The sequence below is a fragment of the Fimicolochytrium jonesii genome (genome assembly GCF_025526975.1).
Source record: "Fimicolochytrium jonesii strain JEL569 chromosome Unknown EV422scaffold_6, whole genome shotgun sequence".
Taxonomy (NCBI): domain Eukaryota; kingdom Fungi; phylum Chytridiomycota; class Chytridiomycetes; order Spizellomycetales; family Powellomycetaceae; genus Fimicolochytrium; species Fimicolochytrium jonesii.
Window position 1 is genome coordinate 259,043 of NW_026515673.1, and position 22,317 is coordinate 281,359.

General features: G+C 53.0%; 9 protein-coding genes across 9 annotated transcripts; 3 read left to right on the plus strand and 6 right to left on the minus strand.

Moving 5' to 3' along the window:
- Nucleotides 1-216: 216 nt before the first annotated feature.
- On the minus strand, nucleotides 217-2,280 carry EV422DRAFT_383848 (uncharacterized protein). Its single transcript, XM_053066799.1, has 4 exons — nucleotides 1,760-2,280; nucleotides 1,394-1,685; nucleotides 991-1,336; nucleotides 217-918 (listed from the first exon to the last, which is right to left on the minus strand). Exons 1-4 carry the CDS (start codon nucleotides 2,076-2,078, stop codon nucleotides 544-546), a joined length of 1,332 nt encoding a protein of 443 aa, XP_052927088.1. The 5' UTR covers nucleotides 2,079-2,280; the 3' UTR covers nucleotides 217-543.
- Nucleotide 2,281: 1 nt separating this feature from the next.
- Nucleotides 2,282-5,914, minus strand: EV422DRAFT_383767 (uncharacterized protein). The gene is made up of 5 exons (XM_053066798.1): nucleotides 5,666-5,914; nucleotides 5,318-5,599; nucleotides 5,188-5,250; nucleotides 4,194-5,124; nucleotides 2,282-4,085 (listed from the first exon to the last, which is right to left on the minus strand). Exons 1-5 carry the CDS (start codon nucleotides 5,822-5,824, stop codon nucleotides 2,548-2,550), a joined length of 2,973 nt encoding a protein of 990 aa, XP_052927089.1. The 5' UTR covers nucleotides 5,825-5,914; the 3' UTR covers nucleotides 2,282-2,547.
- Nucleotides 5,915-6,295: 381 nt separating this feature from the next.
- EV422DRAFT_577273 (uncharacterized protein) lies at nucleotides 6,296-7,617 on the minus strand (the record flags this gene model as incomplete). The annotated part of the gene is made up of 2 exons (XM_053073253.1): nucleotides 6,296-7,477; nucleotides 7,573-7,617. The coding sequence occupies 2 exons, from the start codon at nucleotides 7,615-7,617 to the stop codon at nucleotides 6,536-6,538; spliced, it is 987 nt and encodes a 328-aa protein (XP_052927090.1). The 3' UTR covers nucleotides 6,296-6,535.
- Nucleotides 7,618-8,058: 441 nt separating this feature from the next.
- On the plus strand, nucleotides 8,059-10,216 carry EV422DRAFT_522645 (uncharacterized protein). Its single transcript, XM_053069839.1, has 4 exons — nucleotides 8,059-8,616; nucleotides 8,680-8,765; nucleotides 8,840-9,227; nucleotides 9,287-10,216. Exons 1-4 carry the CDS (start codon nucleotides 8,302-8,304, stop codon nucleotides 10,061-10,063), a joined length of 1,566 nt encoding a protein of 521 aa, XP_052927091.1. The 5' UTR covers nucleotides 8,059-8,301; the 3' UTR covers nucleotides 10,064-10,216.
- A 392-nt stretch (nucleotides 10,217-10,608) lies between these two features.
- EV422DRAFT_522647 (uncharacterized protein) lies at nucleotides 10,609-11,434 on the minus strand. Its single transcript, XM_053069840.1, has one exon. The coding sequence runs from the start codon at nucleotides 11,193-11,195 to the stop codon at nucleotides 10,752-10,754; it is 444 nt and encodes a 147-aa protein (XP_052927092.1). The 5' UTR covers nucleotides 11,196-11,434; the 3' UTR covers nucleotides 10,609-10,751.
- On the plus strand, nucleotides 11,432-12,759 carry EV422DRAFT_522648 (60S ribosomal protein L35). Its single transcript, XM_053069841.1, has 4 exons — nucleotides 11,432-11,573; nucleotides 11,892-12,028; nucleotides 12,307-12,519; nucleotides 12,596-12,759. Exons 1-4 carry the CDS (start codon nucleotides 11,571-11,573, stop codon nucleotides 12,612-12,614), a joined length of 372 nt encoding a protein of 123 aa, XP_052927093.1. The 5' UTR covers nucleotides 11,432-11,570; the 3' UTR covers nucleotides 12,615-12,759.
- A 461-nt stretch (nucleotides 12,760-13,220) lies between these two features.
- EV422DRAFT_383752 (uncharacterized protein) lies at nucleotides 13,221-18,267 on the plus strand. Its single transcript, XM_053066797.1, has 6 exons — nucleotides 13,221-15,018; nucleotides 15,076-15,169; nucleotides 15,241-15,433; nucleotides 15,496-17,693; nucleotides 17,762-17,925; nucleotides 18,005-18,267. The coding sequence occupies exons 1-6, from the start codon at nucleotides 13,515-13,517 to the stop codon at nucleotides 18,217-18,219; spliced, it is 4,368 nt and encodes a 1,455-aa protein (XP_052927094.1). The 5' UTR covers nucleotides 13,221-13,514; the 3' UTR covers nucleotides 18,220-18,267.
- Nucleotides 18,268-18,795: 528 nt separating this feature from the next.
- EV422DRAFT_522654 (RGS domain-containing protein) lies at nucleotides 18,796-20,050 on the minus strand. The gene is made up of 3 exons (XM_053069842.1): nucleotides 19,649-20,050; nucleotides 19,176-19,580; nucleotides 18,796-19,112 (listed from the first exon to the last, which is right to left on the minus strand). Exons 1-3 carry the CDS (start codon nucleotides 19,766-19,768, stop codon nucleotides 18,954-18,956), a joined length of 684 nt encoding a protein of 227 aa, XP_052927095.1. The 5' UTR covers nucleotides 19,769-20,050; the 3' UTR covers nucleotides 18,796-18,953.
- A 202-nt stretch (nucleotides 20,051-20,252) lies between these two features.
- EV422DRAFT_522658 (uncharacterized protein) lies at nucleotides 20,253-22,259 on the minus strand. Its single transcript, XM_053069843.1, has 3 exons — nucleotides 21,313-22,259; nucleotides 20,802-21,239; nucleotides 20,253-20,725 (listed from the first exon to the last, which is right to left on the minus strand). The coding sequence occupies exons 1-3, from the start codon at nucleotides 22,103-22,105 to the stop codon at nucleotides 20,562-20,564; spliced, it is 1,395 nt and encodes a 464-aa protein (XP_052927096.1). The 5' UTR covers nucleotides 22,106-22,259; the 3' UTR covers nucleotides 20,253-20,561.
- Between the last annotated feature and the right edge of the window lie 58 nt (nucleotides 22,260-22,317).

Sequence of the window (22,317 nt, forward strand, 5' to 3'; positions counted from 1 at the left end):
GCGGCCCGCTGACAGACACTGATCGGAGAGCCTCGACGGCCCGGATCGAGGAGACCGTACCACCGGCATTTGCTACTTGACGCTTGGGACTTGCGGTCAGTTTGGAAAGCGAGGCCTCGCTGATCGATTCCGATCCTTCATCTCGTTCGGCGGCTAAAGCAACATTGTCCGCGTTCAATTCGAGACTCGCGCTTTGCCTTGCAGGCGAAGGTGCAAAGGGGGTCTCGCCTCTCTGATCGACATGTGGGTCTGTGTACAGCGCTTGTCTATTGTCGATTGTGATTGGAGGTGCAGTGGCGCTTGGCTTGGCTGTCGTGCGACTCTGAGGTAAAGGAAGGTTTTGATAGAGTGATGCAGGATGCAGGATGGTAATAGGTATCTCGACGAAGAGTGGACCACTGGAAGCGAGATCGATGTTATGTCCTGTGCAGGTTCGTGAGATCCTGAGATCCTGGAGCGATCTAGCTTACCTTCCATTAGGCTTGATGGACACCTGGATCACATAAGAAACGTCCAATAAAGCAGCATATCGAATGCTTCTCGCTACGATCTGTCAGAAAACATGTTTGTGAGCGACGAGAGCCCCTTATCGGAGTTATGCATGTATGATCGACTTACGGGGATGGCTAGATCTACCACCATGGCTCTCGTTTCTCCCCTTCCGACGCCCTTCCAGGCCAAAACTTCCTGCGTCTTATTTGCATCTTCTTCGAAAAGCTGTTCGGTCTTTTTGTACCGCCAACACCGCTTGGCAATCACTTCGCGCGAGAAGGACAGGGGAAGTAAGGTTGAACTTGCCGCTTCGGCAAATAGGGTGGTCGTTGTAGTGTTCAGGTTATTCGGCGGGTTGACTGGGGTGTTAGCATGTTGCGAGAAGGTTTTTAGTCGCCGAATCAGCCGAATTTTGAGGGCAGTGATCTAGGGCCGAAGGGAAGTCTTAGAAAGGGAACAATCCATCAGATGGGGCAATCGTTTCTAGGATGGCCTTACCCTTCTTTGGCATCCGTTCTCAATCTCCACACCCACAAGCCCAGTGCTCCCTGCCAGCCAGACATTTTCCGCAGGCTGATAACCAGTCTCAGCTGCAGGCACCGACGTCGGGATCTTCGCGGATGCCCTTAACTTGATCTCGCCTTTTTTGCCCAAACCGAACAAGTAGCGACCATTGACCACAGTAGTCATCTCACTCGCAAGGAGAGATCCAGCTTCCAGAGTAGATTCGAAATGTTGGGGCCCACCAGAGAGCTTCAGAGGAAGGGATTCGAGGAGCAAGAAGGGCGTATAAGTTGTTAAAGGAGCTAAAGGTCGGCTGTTTCCTGTTTTGATGTCGATCGTGCTAGAATGCCCAATTCAGCATTGGCAATTCAATTATCTACAATGAGCCGAGCCTTACCAAGTTACAATATATCGGACACCGCCGACGCCCCTACTCCAGAAGGAGCTCGGCAGGGGTCGCGGCCCCTCCACCTCTACCCTCACGCCATCCGTGCCGTTCCTTGCGTTCTCAAGTGGAATCGCAAAGGGCAAGGCGTGCTTTCCTTTGCGTGCGGGCCACATAGAATGTTCGTCTGGCGGACCTGGTACGACAACATCTGTCGGCATCGCTGAGGCATTGAGGGCTTCTTGCAGGGGCATTATGTGGTGTAGAAGCAGGCGGCGATGGGCGGATTTGGATGGCGTTGTTTCTGTAGAGAATATTCGTTATGTTGCGTTCTCACATGATCATCGAGCGGATCCCGATTCCCATAACGCAACATACCCTCATATCCAAACACTTCAACCGAGATCCTCCCTACTTTGACACCCTTCGCCCGATCTACATTCACAAGCACGCGGCCAGCAAGAACTCCTCTGGCTACGAACAGTGTCCTTTCAAGCTGTAGGTCAACGGTCACCCCGCCAGCGTGGCTTCTCATCGCAGTTGGCGGTTGGAACGGTGAGGGTGAGGTCGAGGTGGCTTGGGGCAGTGGTTGTTCGTTGACACCGGCGGAACTCGGCACAACGTACTGTGGAGGTGGCGCGGCGGATGTTGGATTCAGTGGGTTGGAGTGCCACTGGGCGGATGTCGCAGCGGCCATCCTGCCAAGGATTTGACCCGATGTAGGAAGATGTTCAACAAATGTAGTCTGCTATACTGGGAGCGAACAGCGTAGATCCCTCGATGCTCGCAACACGAAGTTTCTGGCAAGGCGTAGCGTCGTCGTGTCTCATACATAGACTTGGTCCGAAGTGGGCCATCTTTCAACAGCACATGTGCTCAAATTATGGCCGGAGGGCGGAGTTGGAAATGACAGCGCGTTTTGACAGCTGGTCGAATGCCTTCATGAAATCTATTTCTTACAGAAACTTGAGGATTAGGACACGCAATGACGAAACTCAGTCTATGTGGGTCATACGGGAAAGCTAATACGAAAAGGATGAGGTCAACATTACTCTATAAAAATGTACAATATGACAAGCGCCAGCGCTCTTCGCTAGCATTGGAACGAGGGTGCAAGAAATGAAAACGTGAGAATGAAAAAAACAGTACGCCGCTGTCAATTGTACCTAATTAGGTTGCTTCAAATGTCTGCGCAATCGAGCCAGAAAAAACGAAGTTTCCACGGCGCCTTGAGACACGCCAGACGCGTCCGCATACTCTTTGTGCGCTTTGAGGAAGGAGTCCTGATACGCGATGCCTTTGTCGCCGTAGTCGTGAACCAGCTTCCAGTCGATGTGCTGTTGAACTGCCAAATCTTTGGCGGCTGCGGCGATCTCAATCGCACGATCGTAGAAGTCGTCTTCACCAATGCTGAAATTTTCTGCAGGATCGGTAATGACCGGGGATGGAGGAGCATCATTTATGGAAGCAACAACCGGAAGGCGAATCGCTAGTGGTGTAGTCGGAGGTGTTGGTGCGTGCGTCCGCCGTGGTGCTTCTGTAAGTGATGGAGTTCGCAACGGGTGGGGAGCTGCGTTTACGTCCTCAGTCGATCCAGAGGTCACGGACTCGGTCGCAGTGGTATCGCCCTCCGGGCGGAGCCCGACCTCCGGTTCCCTGTAGAGAACCGACGAAAACGGGGTATAAGGCGGCGGCCCCGGCGTTCCATCCGTATCATCATCTGCGAAACCGTCATCCGCAATGTCCTCCATGTTGATGGCATATCCATAGCCCACACTTCGCATTGATGCTTGCCTCGACGGTTCGGGGATCGGCGGTGGTGAACGCTGGTCTACTACTTCGTGAAACAATCGGTATTTCCCGGAGGTGGTCTGTGGTGGTGAAATAGAGGCGGAGTGTGGAATGATCGGCTCCTGGGTGGTGGGCAGCCGAGAGGACACGTTTTCGACGTAGTTCGACGAATGTTCTGGGTTCTCTTCCACCGTTACAAGTCTCTGAAAGTATCGAGGTAGCAGCGTGTCGGGGTCGTCTCTCACGAAAGGGGCCGGTTGCGGCTTCGTTACCTCTCGGCTGAAGTATGCGGGGAACTCGGCTGAAGTAGGCGGCGGTGGCTGTGGATACCCCGTCTGCGCGCGCCGGACCTGCCCTAACGTCTCTTCTGTCTGATGGCGGAGAGCGGGCTCCGTTCGTGATCGCTGAAGTGGGTGATGCACCGCAGTCCTTCCCTGCGGTTGATGTGGGCTCGGTAAAGAATGTCCACGAGGTGAACTGGGCACATCATCGAGTGAGTGCGCCAGGAACTGAGGAGGTGTTTGCTGCATTGGTTGTGCCCAAGTGGTAGACGAGTGCTTTGTGTTCGGGTCACTGAACGACTGATTGTGGAGGCTGAAGTCGAAAGTAGTCTGGCGACGTCTCGGATGAAAAAGGTCCTTAGGCGACCCCCCGTCCTTCTGTAGCTCGGCCCGATCTTCGTCAAGCGCCATCCGAGCCTGAAAGTCTTTACCGTGTTCCCACAGGGCGAACCAGACATGCCCCAGCATACGATCAACGTCGAAATCCCGCCGGTGTTGAGCGACAGTATAGTTCACGAGGGGTAAAACGACCTCGCAGCCGGTAGCACGTTTACATTTCTCGATAGCGTGCAGCCGACCCCTTAAATCCGGGAAAGCATCCATCCGTGTTATTCCAGCTACCACTTGACGCCCTAAGAAGAAAAAAAATCAACGAGAGATGAGACTAGGGTTCAAACCATGGCACGGACTCCCCGGAACTAAGGCCACACTGATATCATAATACGCAAGATGGTACGTACCATTTTTCGCCACTGTCCTATGCAACATTCGGATCTTCTTCATCATGACCTCATCGTCGAGCGAAGAAGGGGACACCAGCCACAGCACGACATCAGGCTTCTGGGCGACCTGACATTTCCCTCCATGGCGGCTAATGTCAATATTTCGGATGCACTGTCCTTCTGTTTCGGGGCTCAACTGGGCCCAGTCAATTCCCGCCGGCATCTCGCCGTTCAGCATAAGCTCAAGCTCCTGTCCCGCATAGTTCGTTGGTGATATTCCGCGGGTGTCAAGGAATGTAAAAGGCAGAGTTGTTCCGTGCGGGCCGTTTATGTCCGGTTGCCAGTAGAATTCATCGAACGCGAGCGTATTCGCGCCAGCCAAGGCCAGCGATCGATAATCATCGCTCAGTAGGAAACAGCTGCTGTTGATGAAGGTCGATTTTCCAACCCCCGTTTCTCCCATCAGCAACACATTTATCTTCGTTAGATTATCGAAGGGTATCATGTCGCCAAGGAAGTGACGCAGTTGCAGATGAAATCCTAGCACATGCATCGTCACTGGCTTCGGCTTTCCGAAAGAAGAATGTTTAGCAACACTGACGTTCAAAAAATACGGAACCAAGTCGAGCGCTGCACTTGTCGATATCCCCTTGACCTTGCATGACAAGCGAACGACTTTTTGCTCGCTTTGGTTCCCTTTCATCTCCCGAAACGTGACGACGGTCGCCTTGAAGTAAGGACTCTCTTTTATCTGAACATCGTAAGTTCGGCTCGACAGTGTCGAACTTGTGCGAATCTTGAGCAAGATATCTACGTCCGATTTCAACTTATATGTCGGTGCTTTCGACTCATCGAAAAGCATGTAAAGACTTAAGTGCACCGGTTCTTGTGTTGTTTCCGAAGTTTTGATATCGGGTCCATCACTATAAATCGTTTCGAACCCAACGCCCTGCACAATGTCCGACAATCAGTATCGTTTCTCTGTAATCATTGCTTGCCTAAGCTCCCATACCCTATTGCTCAGAGACTGTGCGGCCGGAGGCACGAAAGGAGGGTGAAGACTAAACACTACGACCTATATTGGAGAGCGAGATCAGGAACCGTCGAGTTCAAAGGTCGTCTCTGCAATCCATGATGCTCACCTTGCCGATACGATCCAAGTCGAGGTGCGTGCAGACACTGGCGAGGAAGGAATTCCAATCCTGACGCATACTTGAGTGGACAACATTGATTTGACTGAGATTGTCCAGAAGCTGCTGCTTGTTCGAAGTAATGGGGAAAACGGACCCCGGATCGATAACGGACCCGGGATCCCCTTTGAAGGCGATCAGTTGAAAGGCGCCCGCACGAGATGTAAAGTAATCTTGGATCTTGGTCTTCAGTTTCTGCCACTTGATGTCCACATACGCGCTTCGATTGATTGCCTTCGGACGAACATCTGTAAGCGGCTGTTCCATGATGCGAACCAGTATTTTATACGGTAGACTTACCAGAATTGTGACCCCATTGGTGCTGCCACCACTTGGCGCCCGCAGAGGTTCCAAACGCACCGCCCTATGCGATCGAGGCGGCCCGGTTTTCCCCAAAGACTTTTTCTCCTTCTCTTTCGCAATGATCTCTTGCACTTTGTCTGCGTAATGAGCGTACATAGTGCCGAATATAGCAACTCAAAACTAAGTTCGGTGCCGTTGCTGTTTAGCCCGAATTGAGTGTCGCGCCGATGGTGGATTGAAGTTTCGTTGGTGCCTCAAAAGCCTGCCGGAGATATCGGCTTATGCGTATTCTGTATGCCTATCCCCCCTTAGCACTTGGTCCAGTCTTCCACATCAATGTACTACTCCGCCCTTCGCCGTTGGCAGTTGAGAGAGTTCCGAGAAAATGCTGTTCTTCTTAAGGTCCCGTCACCAACCGTCCGTCTCCTATTTGCCCTTCAATTGTCAACCAGAAAGAAGAGAAGCCGCCGTAACTCCCTTTTTCTTGGTGAGGGAAGATTGCCGTATGCTTGCTGGCGGCGGCCCTGCCGTATGCTCGCTGGCGGCGGCCCTCTAGTACTGTACTGCCTCAAGTACTTGTACAGTAGGTCTACATAAACCACGGCGTTTTTGGCAGTTGCCATTCCCCTCTGCAATGTGCATACCCGGTGGGCGGGACGCTCGATCGAGTTCGTCAAACGTTCGTATCACATGCAAAGCATAGTAGCGGGGAAAGCGGAGCCTCAATCATTAAATTACAATAATGTTGTACCGATACTCCTATCCTATTCACGACGCCCGCCGCTTCCGCAAGAAAGGGAAGGAAACCATTTACAAGAAAAGCAAGAAGCCTCAGGGATACCAGACCCCACTAGCTGTTCTTCAATGTCACCCGCTTTCCCCTCCCTCCAAAAATTGTTCGTTCCCAGAAACTTTCGCAAGCGGTATGGAACGAGCGAAATTCCGCTCAAGCGTCGCGTCCCATCCGTTTCGCTTCTCATGAACGGGACTGTCGGGATATTCGAGCGAAAGCGGGGAATTGTTTGCGTGCCCCTTCCTCGTGTCCTCATCACTTTGCCATAAATACGTTTTACATAACCTCGGCGGAAGGATTTCGTGCGAAGGGCGGAAAGCGGGCAAGGAGGGCCTTTGAATGGCATCTTCGGTCGGGCGTTGCACGGGGGAAGTATCGCCGGACGTCCGCAGAGGATTCAGCGGCAGCCTTACTCCTCCTCCTTGTCTTTCGATAGCGGCATGTTCATTCAATGCTGGTGCATCGGTGGCGGAAATGCGCACATTCTGTATCCCCGATGCCTGCTCGATGGAATTCCGATGTGGTCGCTGTTCTTCAATGTCACCCACTTTCCCCTCCCTCCCAAAATTGTTCGTTCCCAAAAACTTTCGCAAGCGGTATGGAACGAGCGAAAATCCGTCTTCACGCTGGATTCGCCGATCTTGATAACCGGGTCGATTCTGAACATGCCTTCGCCAAAGAAAGAATATAGAGCACAACAGTAAAAGGCCTCCAACGGCCGAGAGGCCCAGGAAGAGCGCAATGCGTGAGCCGCCACTTGTGGATCCCGCCCCTGTTGGCGAAGGGATGGGACTGGGAGTGGACGACGCGGGGGCACTCATTTTTTGCCGTTGTGGAAGGTGGTTGGTGGGGGCTGAAATGGTAGTGGCTTGAGGCTGTTCGCATATGCCGAGGAATCGCTTAGAGCTGGTTGTCCACCAGGCCGAATATGAAAAGCCCAGGTGGTTTGCGGCGGAAGAGCCTTCGAGGTTGTTACAGACGTTGACGTTGACCAGCCATGACTTTGCTTGCAGCAACTGCGGAAGTTGATATCAGTCGAGACGTGAGGTTGCCGATGGGATGAGGAGGACCTTGCGCTTGCGATGGGATTCATGGGAAGCGTGCGTCCAACCTTCGAATCTGGGAGTGATAGCGGCCGAAACGCGCGCACAGCCATGACTGGTGGCAATGACAGTTCGACAGGTTGTATTGTGACTCTGCGCACCTCTTCTGAGCGTCAGGGGAAATCATATGATGGACATTGGGAGACTCCTCCTTTGTTCATTTCCGCCCCTCGTTCATGGGGTTCGCAGAATCGCAGCTTGTGCTTGCGTTTTGCGCGGTGAACCAGATTGTTTGTTTGTTTCGAGGCTTCGTCGTGGCTGACGGATAATCGACTTGGACTATAGAAGGTGGAACTTTGAATTCGAACGAGGGGATGGATGCTCAGATTTGCTCGATGTGCAAAACATATGATTGCTGCAAAGAAGACGAATGCGATCTATCCTTGCGAGTCTTACGTACTGTATGTACCATAGAGATGTCGCAGCCAATGCCAGCCACCGATGGGGAAGATAAAATCCGGAGCGGGACTGCGGCCTCCGTGGTCAAACTTACGCTTAAGAAGGCGTTGGACGCGCCGTTAAAGTGACCGCAACCACGGCGCCACATTTGAAGAGGCTTCCGACCGTCCGAATTTGAAGAGGCTTCTCCAGAGGGTGCATGTGCAACGGTGCTGTGCGGGATCACAGAATCAGAGACGGTTATAAGCAAGCGAAGGAGAACGGGCTGGCCCTTCTTTTCGGCTATCTTCCTCAGCTCTGGTCGAAATCCGTCCCCGCGTATAGTATGTTACATCGAGATGCCGGCCCCGAAGGTACTCATTAAGGCACTTGTCTACGGACTTTGCTTGTTCCCAGCGGCCTTTGCGCAGAGGGGCTCCACCGACTCGAGCAGCGGCTCGTCCTCCAACCGCCTTGGATCTTGCACACAACCTCTCGTTCGTCGAGAATTCCGTGAACTCTCAGACACTGAGAAACAAGCCTACATAGACGCAAGTCTTTGCCTACGGGACCGTCGGCGATCGCCCAGCCTGCTACCGGACTCGCCTAGTCAAACCATATACGATGATCTGGTCTATGTCCATATGCAGTTTGCGGCCCTGACCCATAATACGGTACGTGCACTTTCTCTTACGCCCGTGTCGATAGCGTTCTCTTAGCATCCAATCTCCCATCAGGCCCAGTTCCTTCCTTGGCACAGGTACTTCATCGGTATATACGAAAAGCTACTCCGCGAACAATGCGGCTACAGTGGAGCAGTCCCGTAAGTCCTTCATGTTTGTAGCTACTGCACACATCTCTATACAGGCCTCTCACCCCGGTTTCCTCCCTCCTAAGGTACTGGGATTGGAGCCTGGATTCACAAGCGCCTGAGCGCTCCGAGCTGCTTACACCGAAGTGGTTCGGCGCCAACGGGGACAGAAGCAACGAAAACTGCTTGAGTTCCGGTCAATATCGCCAAGCCAAGCCTCGCTTCACAGATGGTCAAAGGGAAGATTGCATCCGCCGACAGTGGAGAGACGAAGAAACCGGGAGCCGGTTGCCCTCTTTGGCATCGTACCCATACGTCATGGAGATTCTGGAAACCGCGACGGATTCCTATAACACCTTCCGGGAGGCGCTTGAGCACGGGCCTCATGACCAGGTTCATTCCTCCCTTGGAGGCGACATGGCAAATACGACAATATCGGTCAATGATCCCCTGTTTTGGGCACATCACACTAACGTAGGTGCTCCTTCGTTTCATCCTAGCGCTACTTCAATGTATACTCATATTTTCTCCAGCTCGATCGCCTTTGGAGCATATGGCAGGAAGAGAACCCGCGCCTGGCCAATACCTACAATGGCCCTAGGGACCGGGACAACGAAAACGCCCACGACGCCAGGCCCGACGACGAAATGCTGTTTGGAGGCCTGTATCCTAACGCTCGCGTTCGACAGGTGTTCTCGCTGACATCTGGGGACGTGCAGTGCTATGCGTATTCCAAGTCCGTTGCGTTCGACTCCGTCAGCTTTGCCGGCCAAGGATCGGCTCGCGGTGGATCCAACAGCCGCAAGGAGAGACGTGCTGCATTCGCTCGCAGGCAGATCGGCGCTGGCAGTCCCCCAAGCCGACACGGGTCGCCTTACAACCCGGTTACCCCTGGGCCATACGATCGTGACGACAAATACAATATTCGCCACGTCGCGCCCATACCAGAATCGTATTTGCGCGTCAATATGAAGTACAGCGATGCCAAGATCAAACGTGTGCGAGAGCACGAAGCTTTCTACCGCGAATTCACAAATTACGTCAACGCCGCCGATGGATTCGTCTCGCACAACGCGTTGTCATACCAGGAGACCGCCAGTGGATACAGGCCGCGCACGGAGGAGGAAGCTGAACTGCGTAAATGGATGGTTAGGACGCTCTGCAAGGCAGCCAACCAGGTCATCAAGGCGCTGAATGTCAAGCCCGATGATGTGAAAGATGTGCTCGACGGGCTCAAGAACCTCGCAAAGAACACCGGCGTTGGCAGCTTGTGGTCGGCGAGGCCCATTGCGAGTGTAGCGGGACAGTAGGGACGGGGAGAAACTTCCCCTTTACCTTGGACTGGACTTTTTCCGTGGACATTTCCTCCTTCTCTTCCGCCTCAGCATTCATTCATGTACATTGACCCTCGCGTATTTCGGACCTGTTTATAATAGTATCTTGTCATCGTCATTATTGTCAGTGTCGGCATTGGGGAGGATTAGAGGCCGCCCATATTTCAAAGTGGTAGGAAGCGTCCAACTCGATGTCTTCCGTTCTCCGCCAACCAGCTCGACGCCGTTGAAGACATGAAATATGCCCGACTTGCAAGCGCTTGATAGGCCCCTTTACCGGAACAGAGTCCACTCTACTCGAGGGAAGCGTTGATGAACGGCGTACTTTCTTTCCTCCGTCCACGTTCAGCTCAGCGACGACATACGTTTTGCGGGCGCGTCGCCTCTCTTCGCCTCTCTTCCCCGTTTTCCCATGCCCTTTTTCACACAGACATCTCTTCTTGCAACCCCACGGCCTCTGCACACAGGCAACGGCCACCCCAAGTATTGTAGTAGGATATGTGCGCCAGAGGCCGCCCTTCAAAACTGTTTCAAAACTGGGCGGACATCCAGCGCTAAAAGTAGTTCGCACGAAGATGCCGGGTGCTCAGATCTAGGAGGATAGAGATGAACAGTCTGCGGCGGATCCTATCGCGGTGTTTTTCACTCCACTTCGAGCTGCGGTTCAGGGCACATCCCCAACGACCATGGTCATCTTCATGTCAAACAGCCCATCGCACGTGGGGTTCACATGCTCAATAAACTGTTCCAGCTGGGCGTACTCATCCTCAAATGGGTTCTCGCTGAGCAGCTGCAGCTTTGCTGCGTAGGTCCTCCCCTCAGGCCCCGGCATCGTCGATTCGTAAATCCTGTCATCCCCCACATCTTCAACCTGATCCATGAGTCCGAGGAAGAACAACATGTCCAGTCTGTCCCAAGGCTTTGCCGATGAACCTTTGAGGACACCGGATGTTGTACGGGACTGGCTGCGGCGAGCTTTGGGCGTCAGCGGGGCCAAGCCTATGAAACTTAGACTGAAGGGGCCGCTTGAGGCGCTTGGGGAGGGGAATATCAATGTGAGACTGAGTACGCACAGTGGGAGGGGGCAGTCCTTGGTGGTTGGCAACATCGCTGCTGGGGGAAGGAGTGCCGCCGCCGCTGGGGGGAGGAGTGCCGTTCTCGTGGTCACTGGCGGAAGGCCCCTCACTGGCAAACAGCCTGCGCTGTCGCTCTGCTCTCACCCTTCATGCATGATATGCATCCATAGAGCGGGACGGTCCCCTCTAGTTCATTCGCTGGAGCACGCAGAAAAAGGCCTCCTGCGAACTTCCAAGCCAATCCAATTGCCTTCTAATTTGTGGAAAACGCGAATATATATGATCACGTGAGGAAATATAAGTCACCGCGTCGCTGGTTTGCACTTGGAGAATAGCGGAAATCGTGGCATAGTACCGTAGACGAACCAATCTCAAATTACTCGACACCAGCACCGAGTAGAGACAAAATGGTGCGTACGAACGACAGCGGGCAGCGGCAACACGCGAGAGAGAGAACGAACGAATGGCGGACGCAGCAAACCGCCAGGCAGGACGGTCGAAATTGATGGATGGATGGATGGATGCGTGACGGATGGATGGACCCGACCGAGGTGGCGGCAATGGGCATGCGAACCGAATTTATGCCCGAATGATCAGACGAGGAACGATATGGGAGGCGTAGCGACGGTGGAAAGATCCTAGAGGCTATGGACGGCCCTGACGGACGGAACGAACCTTCGAATGGCATTCGGCAGTCCGTTCCTAACGATTTGCATTCACTTCATTAGGCCAAGGTCAAGACTTTCGAGCTTCGCAACAAAACCAAGGCTGACTTGACGAAGCAGCTGGACGAGCTCAAGCAAGAGCTCTCCACTCTTCGTGTCCAGAAGGTCGCCGGTGGAAACGCCTCGAAGTTGGCTAAGATGTAAGCGTCGACATTCTCGAACGTTTTGTGGAGTCCGCAGTAGGGAGGAGGGGCAAACGAAGGGTCAGGCGGGGATGGTGGAAGGTCGACGTGCAGCGATAGGAATAGGAAGATGAGGCAATATGGCGGGAAAGAATCGTGTGAAGATATTGGGCGAAGCGTTGTGGAATGTCGAACTGGCGACTTGGGAAAGTGGCGGAGTAGGCTGATGGGTTGTACATGACGGTGGAGGCGAAACGAAAGACTGACGTCTCGCCCTTTTCCTTCACGATTGTTAGCCACGATGTTCGCAAGTCCATCGCCCGTGTGAACACCGTCATCAGCCAGACCCAGAGGGACCAGCTCCGTATCTTCTACAAGGGAAAGAAGTACATTCCTCTCGACCTCCGTGTGAAGAAGACCCGTGCCATCCGCCGCCGTTTGACTGCTCACGAGGCCACCCGCAAGACCGTCAGGCAAACCAAGAGGGAGACCCACTTCCCCCTCCGCAAGTAAGTTCAACCTTTCCTTCAATTTGATGCTATTGAGCATCGACGCTTACGCATGGTCTGCTTTCCCCTCCTTTAGGTTCGCTGTTAAGGCATGAATGGGTGTACTTTTGGTCATTGTATAAATAAAGAGTTCGTTCACGTCTACCCGGGATTTCACTTCTCATCTGCACTTTATCTGGATGGAGCTATTGCTCGGAATGTTGGACAGTGGAAAGAGGACACGGAAGATGGAGAATACATCGACTTCAGGGACTCGAAGGATGGTGGGAAAGCAGCCTACCGACGGATAGGGGGCATTCTCTCTTTCGAAACTGGATCGAATGGGACTGCGGGCCGTGGGATGATGTGGGCTCAGGAGCAACGGCTTGGGTTTGGATTCCAGGGTTGCCCAGAGTACGGGCGGAAAGGATGGTGGTTGTCAAGATCTTGTCCATGCCCTCTTGTCCATGTGCCCCGCCAACCGGACAACGGCTCGATGTGGTTTCCAGGATCATTTCAAGTGTGGATGCATGAGTTTTGCGTGCTCCATTCGTTGATACTTTCATCCACCACTAACTGCGACCAAAGTCTATACATGCACAATAGCTCCTTGCAAATGGGTAGATGACAAGTCACTTGCTGAGCGGATAGGTGGGCAGCTCTAGAGTTTCCAGCATCTCCTGCAGATACTGTATATGAGCGTCGGTCCGACTCGACCTGGTCCATGTCCAACCCAGGCACCTAAACGCGCTGGTGACGTACATACTGTACCTACTACGAACAGTGCTGATTGCCGACGCACGTTTTAACACGGCGAAGTTCGCTCAAAGGCTGAGGCCAGCGCCGTCAGCGAATGCCCGTTTCCCGGAGGAACTCCATCGGTACATACAGCAGAACTGCTTATACTTCTTCGAGGAGAGACGACAGGGCTTTGAGTCACCTGCTGCTGCGTTAAACTCACCCAACCAAGCGCAGGGGATGCATTTCTAACCTCGCGGAAAGTTCACCCGAAGGAAATGCAGAACCCCGACGGCTTCCCTGATCTGCTGATCACGGCTCACACTTTGTATAAGAAGTTTATCTCCGCCACCGACTGGGAAGAGCTGAAATCGGGACAACATGATGTGCCGGGTGGTTTTACCTTCCGAGCATTCGCACGGCGAGGCACCCAGTCTTCACAGTTCAAAGCAATTGCGACAGTCTCGGATAGCGGCATAGCGTTGCGACCGCGCAACTATGGAGCTGTTTTGAGCGAGGGATCAGCTGGGACGCAGAGACGGGTTCTTTTTGATGACATGTCGATAGTGAAGAGGTTTGACGGAGCCACTTCGTTACAGCGATGGCGAAAAGGCTCGGAGGCGGGAGCGCCCGGAGAGTTCCTTTGCATCAATCAGACCGTCGCAACTACTGGGACGTTTGTTTCTCTGTCAACTTCCATTCCTGCATCCGCGGAAAAGGAGCTTCTCCCTCTGAATTCTCTCAGCGGTAGCGGAAGCCAGCGCGGACACTTGAACTTGTTCTCCCTGGTGATCGAGAGAGCGGCGGATTTCGACGGACTTCGAGCGACAGTGTTGGTGGACATTGCTACTTCTGCCCCTGAAGCGTTCACATTCGGAACGAGGGCGGAGCTCGAGGCCACCATTTGCCAGGAACTTTCGAACTCCTTGTTGGATGCCGCTCAAAGTTTGAAGAAAGATGGGTTTATCCCGCTTCTGATAGACTACTCTCCGGATGTCAAGATCAAACGGGAGAAATACTTACATTCCAGCAAGACGTACGCATTAGACTGGGAGCTGGCTTCCGTCGCGCATCCCGTGGAAGCGTTAGGGGAGTCTACAGCTTCCCTTCTTTCGCACGTAGCTCAGGCTCCCATGGTGGAAGTAAGACTGGATTATCGGCGGTGGCTGGGCCGGAGCAGGGGTTTGCGGATATCGCTCGCGATGGAGACCTCAAATGGTGAAGTCGAGACGGATCTCAACAAATTGGTGGAGGTGACGGCGGATGAGGAAGGAGGCTACCTCGTCGCATGTCTCTTTGAGGAGCAGCGGAGGCCATCCGCTTTTAGCATCCAGCTCAGCGTACAGGACGCACCTGGAGTAGAGGTAAACGGAACGCTGCTGGAAATGACCGTTCCTCCGGACATCAGGTCCCGTCAAGCATCTCTAATTCATATAGGCCATTCGTCCACAAACGATGAGGCCGCCGCCCTTATGACTGCGAAGAAAGAGGCGGTAGAACCAGCAATACCTTGTCGAACGTCGATGACGCAGAACATTAGTCTTCCCCTGTATCAGCATCGATTCCTCAACAAGGTCATCGAGGCTTTCGACTTTTTCAACACTTTGCTATGGGATAGCACTTTAAGGCTTGTCACGACACAACGGGACATCGCCATTTACAAGCGAGAAGTATTAGATCATCCGATAGGCATCCTAAAGGGTGCGGGGGTGTTTGCTGGAGGGCGGCAAGCTCTGTGGGATGCGTTGGCGGTGCTGCAAACTGCTGGCGCGAGAAAACTTTGTGAGTTGAGTATGGAGGAAGAGAACTTTCACAGCTGGAACTAACGGGATCGCGCAGGGGACTCGAACGTCGAAGATAGCGTTTTGGTGGAACATCTGTGTCCAGTTAGCACTATTCAACATGCACTCAACAAGGCGGTTTGGCCTACAAGGTCAGGTGTGGGTCAGCCATGCCGAAGCATCTTTTTACCGTTCGGAGGAGCTTATACGCATTTTGTTACAGCGCGCGTGATGCTATTGTTGTCAGCACGATGATCGACGGGCAGGATCGGGTGCAAGCCTTTGTCACTTCTGTCTCGGATGACCCAGCAATACCAGCTTTGAAGAGTGGCTGGGTCCGCGCAATTGTAGAAGTTGCTGGCTGGGATCTGGAACTTCTACCTGACGATAATGTGAAGATCACTCATATCATCAAGGTGCGTAGCTTATTTCGTTTGACCTTCCTTAGCCCACTCTTGCTGACTCTACGTCCACGTAGTTTGATCCAAAAGGGTGGATCCCGTCTAGTCTCCTGAACGCGGTCTCAACGCAGATCCCGCTCGCGGTTGATGCGGTTATGTCCCACGTGCGGAAGCATGGCGCCCCGCCGTACACAGTGAAGTGCCCTCTAGGATGCCACATTGATAAAACCGAATACTCTCACCCATATCTGAAGTTTACTCTATCGGCAAAGTCACGGTCCGCAGTCGCAGATGGAACAGCGAAGACACTTGACGTTCGCGTTGATCTCTCAACGTGGTCGCAAGGCAACGTGGCGATAACTTCTTCAGCAACTGTCAGGCTGCGGCGAGTTCGCAAATACGGCGCTGCTTCCGTGATTGTAAGTTGGGAGCCTTTGGCCGATGAGAATATCAATGTACAGATAGCCAAAGGCCAAGCAGGGTCCGGAATCCTCCTCAATGGCGTCAAGCAAGTTTTGCCTGAGTTTGAAGGGGAGATCGCTCATGAAGAGACAAAGGCCCTGCCTTCAGCACCGCAACCAGTTGATCAGCCAGCGGCGCAAACTCTCCCTAGGACCAGAGCCGCAGAGCTGGAAATATCGACAGCGAAATCATCAGGTTCGCCAATGGATGATCCCGGTTCGAAAGGGGTCAGTGCTCCATCTGTGGATAGCGTGCGCCCAGCGATTCCCGCAAGTGGCACACAGTGTCGGCCAGAACCACCCGCGAATGAGTCGGAGATTGCCCGTTTGAGTGGCGTGAAGAAAACCGCCATATCGACCACCGCCAAACTCTTGAAGACGCATAACAGCGTTGAGGGATGGACTGCTGTCACGGGGGGCTCGTCCGGCCTGAATCTTCACAGGAAGGATGTGGTCGGCTTCGTACCTATCATGAAAAGCGAAAAGGTCATCGAGAACTTTGCGCCCATGGATATTGCAGCAGTCATCAAGTCGTACGGGTGTAGACAAGTATGGGACGACCTGCTTGATGGAGCCAAGTACCTTGAGCACTGCAATAATGGTATTGCATTGTCATATCTCACCTACGCGACCATGTATCCCATGAGCCGAAGGGACATGTACGTGATATCACACGAGCATACGGTGTCGGTTCAAGGGAACACTGGTTCTCCCACCATAGCAATAGCGACATCCAGCATAAACGAGGACCTCATCCGCCCAGATATGCTTAGCTGCATGATTAAGGGCGCTGTGCGAGGAACTCTGCCTATCTGCGGCTGGATCCTAGAACCGGTTGATCCGTACGCTAGTCAACAATACCCAATACCGTCCACGAAAGCGACATTTTACTTTCAAATCGATCTTGGAGGCTCGATATCACATTGGCGCGGCCTGTACAGCATGATTGTCGGAAACGCGCCGAAGCATCCAGCGCGCGTGGAGGCATATTTGAAGGAACATGGAGTGCCACCATATATAGTGAACACGACCATCGGGGGCAGTAACCAAGATGGGGCGAATGGCAAGTTACAGCTCACCAGCTTCAACGTCACTAGCGAGGACTTTACGCACGCCACCAGTCAATATGCCGTCGCGTTCGTGTTCACATATGAAGGGTCTCTCGCAAAAACGCCAAGGAAGGCGTCTGAAGCGGCAACGACCCTCGATGCTGAAGTTGATTCATTGAGCGACCTGGAGGGTCGCCGTGTTCTTGTGACGGACATCGTCATTGACCTCACTCGGTATCGGAGCGGCTACAAGGTTGACTATGACTCGAAAATGACCGCGGATTCCGAAGTATTGGAAGTCGAGATTGAAGAGGTGCCACCGCCCCCAACGCACAGTGCCACGCATTTTCCCAAAAGCACTGCGAAGGTTTCGCCCACGATCAACAGCGCCAGCACCGAGTCAGGGGAAGAGACGTCACCGCTCGAGTCTCTGGTTCCTGAGCCCGACAAGAATAAGGACAGCTCCAGTCGCCCAATACCGTCTCTGATCGCTCCAACTGCGTATGGATCCAAGCATCGTGTAAAGGTTTGGCTGGTGGAGAACGTGCCCCGTCAGCAAAAAAGGACGTCGTTAACATCGGCAGCTGCAACTGTAAGTTGCAACTTGAGGATCAGTCCTGCAACTCAGAAGCGGATCGGAGTCGCTGGGGTTTGGTCTGCGCCGGTGGGTGGCGATTACTCGTGTCCAGTCACGGTGAACGATACGCGAGTGGCGATCACGAAGCCCAGTGGAAAGCAGCGGGGAAAGATATCTCGCAAGACCAGGTTTGTGCATCATGGAGTTCACTCATCTCATTCTGAGTGGTACTGAATGCTCGTAATCATGTTATTAGTCGGAATTCCTTTGGGTCCGCACGATCGAGCGAGGTTTCAAAATGGCACGAAAACTCAAGCACAGATCTGGCGCAGTTGGCAGGCGGTCCATCCGGGTCCGAGCCTCAGGGAGGACTGGGCTTCGGATCATTCCTGAACCGCAGAAGACCGACCAACTCCCCAGGTTTGGAAGCGAAGGTAGAATGGCACATGTATATGTTGCGTCATGAGAGTGATGCTGAACTGTCTACACTCCTCTACAGAACCCGTTACGTATCGCAAGTATGCCCTTACCATCCACATCGGCGACAAAGCGCAATCACCCAAGCGGCGGCGGTTATTCGTCTCCGAGTCAAGAAAAGAAAGCGATGTCATTCTCAAACGGCACGCCCTCATCAGCCGTCACAAACGCAAGTCAAGCCATGCTGGATATGCTAGCAGCAGACCGACAAATGGAAACACCGCCGCCATTCAATGACGCTGAGGGTGATGTAGTGCCAAAGCGACGTCCAATTTCAGCAGCCGAACGAGAACAAGATCCAACCTCGTCAAACGTGACATCGTGGTTCCGTTTCAGGGCACGGGCCAACGGGCAAGGGACATATCCGCTTTCCCTGTTGGTTTTGTGTGGATTGGCTTTCTTGGTTCTTGGATCCTTGATTGGTCAAGTCGGCTTTCCCACGACGTCGACCGCGGACCGGAATGCGGAGAGTGCAGGGCGGAGTAGTAAACCAGAACATGGTCTCGATGGAAAAGCGCCAACATCATGTCCGCAAGTATTCTGCCCGTCGTGTCCGCTATGCCCTCCTGCTGCTACGGTGACGGTGTACGTCACGGTTGCTGCCGGGTCTGAGACTACTGGGACGGCTGCTACTTCTTCCTCAGTAACGACCCAGCCGTAAAACGTCTATTTCTTTCTGATGCTCGTCTTTCTTGTATATGATTTTTGGAGTGCTATGTTTTGTTGCGCGGATATCTTCTTGGGGGCGTCCTTCTTCTACAGATGATCTGTATTAAGACTGACAAAATTGCGAAGTATTGAGAAAGATCTACACCACAAACAGGCGAATGAGGGAAAAAGCAGTTTCCATTTTGAAGGGATCATAGTCCGTAAGCGAGTGAAGGGAGTCCTCGCGTCTATGAAGTTATGAAAAGTAACAACCCCGATGGAAGGATTCCACCGCAACTTCCGGTTGTGCACAGGTTCCGTCCTCATTGTACAGTGCCTTCATCCCTCACTCCATTCTGTCTCTCCCGTTCATACTCCGTTTCCCCGGTTTCGGAGATTCGACGGTCTGGAAATGGCAGATTTCTTTCCGTCAAGTACGCACATGCTTGCTTGTAGAAATTTGGGTATGTTGATGTTTTCATCTGTCGAGCGCCCCATTAATAACAGTTCATCAACCGTCAATGTCAGTCGGAAAGACCACTTACGATGGTATATACGTGCTCTAGGGGAGTCTTGAAAACATCTGGATGCCAATTCTTCTTCTCCGTTATTTCGGCCAGCACCTTTTTCCTCATGAGCGCAGGCAAATTGACCTCCTTCTCGCTGCCAGGCAGTAGGTACGTCTTTACGATCGCATCAATATCGTCTTTTAATTTCTCCTGATCTGCTGGGTCGACTTGGGCATCTTTTTCTGGTAGGGCTTCTTCTGACGTGCTGTGCAAAAGGTGTTTGCTTCCCAGTGATGCTGTGGATTGGAAGGCGGCTGAGATGCTTCGCATGGAAGAGTGGGACCCTTGTCGGCGAACGCGAAGGGTTGGCGGGCAGTTGGGGAAGACTCGCGATGCTTTCACCCGATATGCATTCACGGCATTCCAAAAATCTAGATTTTCCTATTGAGGTGTAAGGCTTAGCCTCTGCTGGCGATGATTGCCGCTTGAGAAGCCGGCCTCGTTCATACCTCCGAGTGCTCTTTGGCTACGAATTTCTCGAAGTCCTCCAAGGCAAATGGCGACTCATGTTCCTCTTGCAGTACAGCAGTCAGTGTGATCTTATACTTGTTGCGATTCAGGTTTTGCATGGCTGGCACGCGAAAAAGAGCCCGAGGTGCGTCGGATAGCAAGCGCACAACGATAAAGCTACGGATATGTTCTTTCCCAATTTATTCTACTACTGCTCAGAGAGGGAGACGGCTAGGCTGAACGCAGAGATTCTGTGGACGCTCGACGAGGGCGGTCAGACCAGAAACTACGCAGTCGAATGTAATATTTCGTAGGGGCGGCGACAGGTGCGTTCTCGAAGCTATCAAGGGGCTTTTGGTCATCTCACAAGCATCGGAGACGCTCCAAGATCCAAATATTGGTGGTACCGGGGCGTCAGGAGCTGTGCGAAGTTAAACCCGACAAAGGGATACTATTTATGGTTCTTCACCGGTTGTGATGATGGGCGGACTTTGTGATTACGTACGAGAGACGCGTTCATTCTTCAACAGCCTTCTGTCGTTTCGGCCTTGTCATGTGCTTTGCACCGAACCTCTTTGTTTCAAATCCTATGGAACCTTTATCCTTCAGGTTGCTCCAAGCCACGAAAAGCTCGCCGCCCCTACGTCCAATCAATAGCGCAAGTGCAAGTCGGTCATAAGTGTGTCATGGCGAATTAGCGGCCAGAACACCCCGCCGTCGTTCCTACATCCCACAGTACTTGACAGACCCCCCTAGCAAAACTTAAAATAAGGGGCATTCCATTACTGTCTCATTCTGAGATCACTCGAGGAATACTGTGCATCTCTCTCTCTGCTCCTACGCACGCACATTATGGCAGCATTATATAGCCCAGTTGCATTACAGTATGTCTAGCCAACAATGATCTTATTCTCAACTCGTACTCTGAGATCTCGAAAGAGTATGGATCTGTGGCTTCGCGGAGGATTCAAGGCTTAATCCCTCGAGGGCCTCTCGGGCGCCTGAGGTGTCGTGAATGTCTTGAACGGTTGGCGAGGAGGAATAATCCATGATGTCGTCGTGAGCGAGAGCAATGTCTGAAAGCACAGGGAAGTGGCGCGGCCCACATTGAGCTGCGGCATCTACGTCCACGATGAAAAGCATCGAACTCACCAAGGGAAGGCTTTTCCCCCTCATTATCCTCGCTGTCTATCCCGTTGGCGAGATCGCACAAGCTATCCATGCTCACGCTGGCGTCCAGATTCGCCGCCTGCCGACAAAGCGGACAGGAAAACATGTGGCCTTGGTATAGTATCGATTTGACGCACTTGAAATGATATGCGTGCGAGCATGGGGCCAAGAACAGCGCTTGATATGGGCCCATCCCCGAAAGGCAGATCACGCACTGAGGTGGGTCAGGGGCTGGATGTTGTGGATTTGACCGCACACAAGCGCACTTTGCATTTCGATTCGATGAGTACGGATTGGCGAGTGTGAGTAATGCCCCCAAGGCTTCTTGGAACAGATGCCTCAGGAGGGGTTTGCTCTTGGTTGGTGGGCGTGATGTGTCCTGAACGATTTTGATTTGGAGCATCGGTGCTTTATATGTCTCTGAAGGTAGTCAAAGTACTTTGAGTCACAAAGTAGCTTGGCGAGTGCAAGTCAGAACAGCTTGGGAAGCTACCTCTCACAACATCCTCCTTCTGCGGAGTCCCCACATAGTCTATCCCCAATTGGATAAGATCTCCACTTCTCACAAGATATGGACGACTTTCTTTCCCGCTGGGGCTCAGCCGTAACCGATTTAGGAATGTTCCACTGCTGCTGGCCGTGTCTTTCAGGTAGACCTCTCCATCCCGTGTCCACAGTTCCGCATGGCAACGAGAGACGACTTTGGAGTTGAAGAATACGCAATCCGACCCCTTTCTGCTCGCCGGGTTGTTCAACGGAACCCCAGCGGCTGTCATCGCTGGCTTGCTTGTGAACGGAAAGCTGACCCCTGATGCCACATTTGCGGCAGAGGATGTTCCAGCGCTAATGGTGCTCTGCGCGTTCGCGGTCTGCTGATCGCGATTCCGGACCCGTCTCCCAAGTTTGAGTGTGATTCCATCCGTCAACACCCTTCGAGTTGGAGCCTGAGCGACCGATGATCCAGCGGCAACTGGTTGATGCGGTGTGAGAACGATGGTCAACATCGGATGCAGTGCTAGATCCTGGGCGCTGATTGCAACATTTGGGGAGGGCCGGGATTCAGGTGTTCTCGTACGCTCGGGCGTACCGCTCGACGGTCCGACAAAGCGTGGTATGAGACTCCGACTCGACGAGTTCAGCGCTGTCACAGTCGCTTGTCTGCTGAGCGCATGCTCATCCGACTGAGACCATGGCGTCTCGGTGCCCTGGCCATCAATGAGAAGGTCCGGATGAACCATCATGCTGGTGAGAGGGGTTGGCGTGCTTGACTGCCGAGTGGTTGCCATGGAGCTTGAGTCAACAGTAGTTCCGTGTACGAGACCTGAGCGGCCGCAAAAATATGCATTGATTTCAATCACCACCGAAGTTGGCCCATATTGCGTATTTACGTGTAGTTCTAGCAAAGTGCCTCAGAGGAGATCCAGCACAACAGCGTCCGCTTCAAACCGCTCAGGTTAAGCTTAAGTTCAAGTTTGCTGCTGCTGCAGGGAAACGGTCT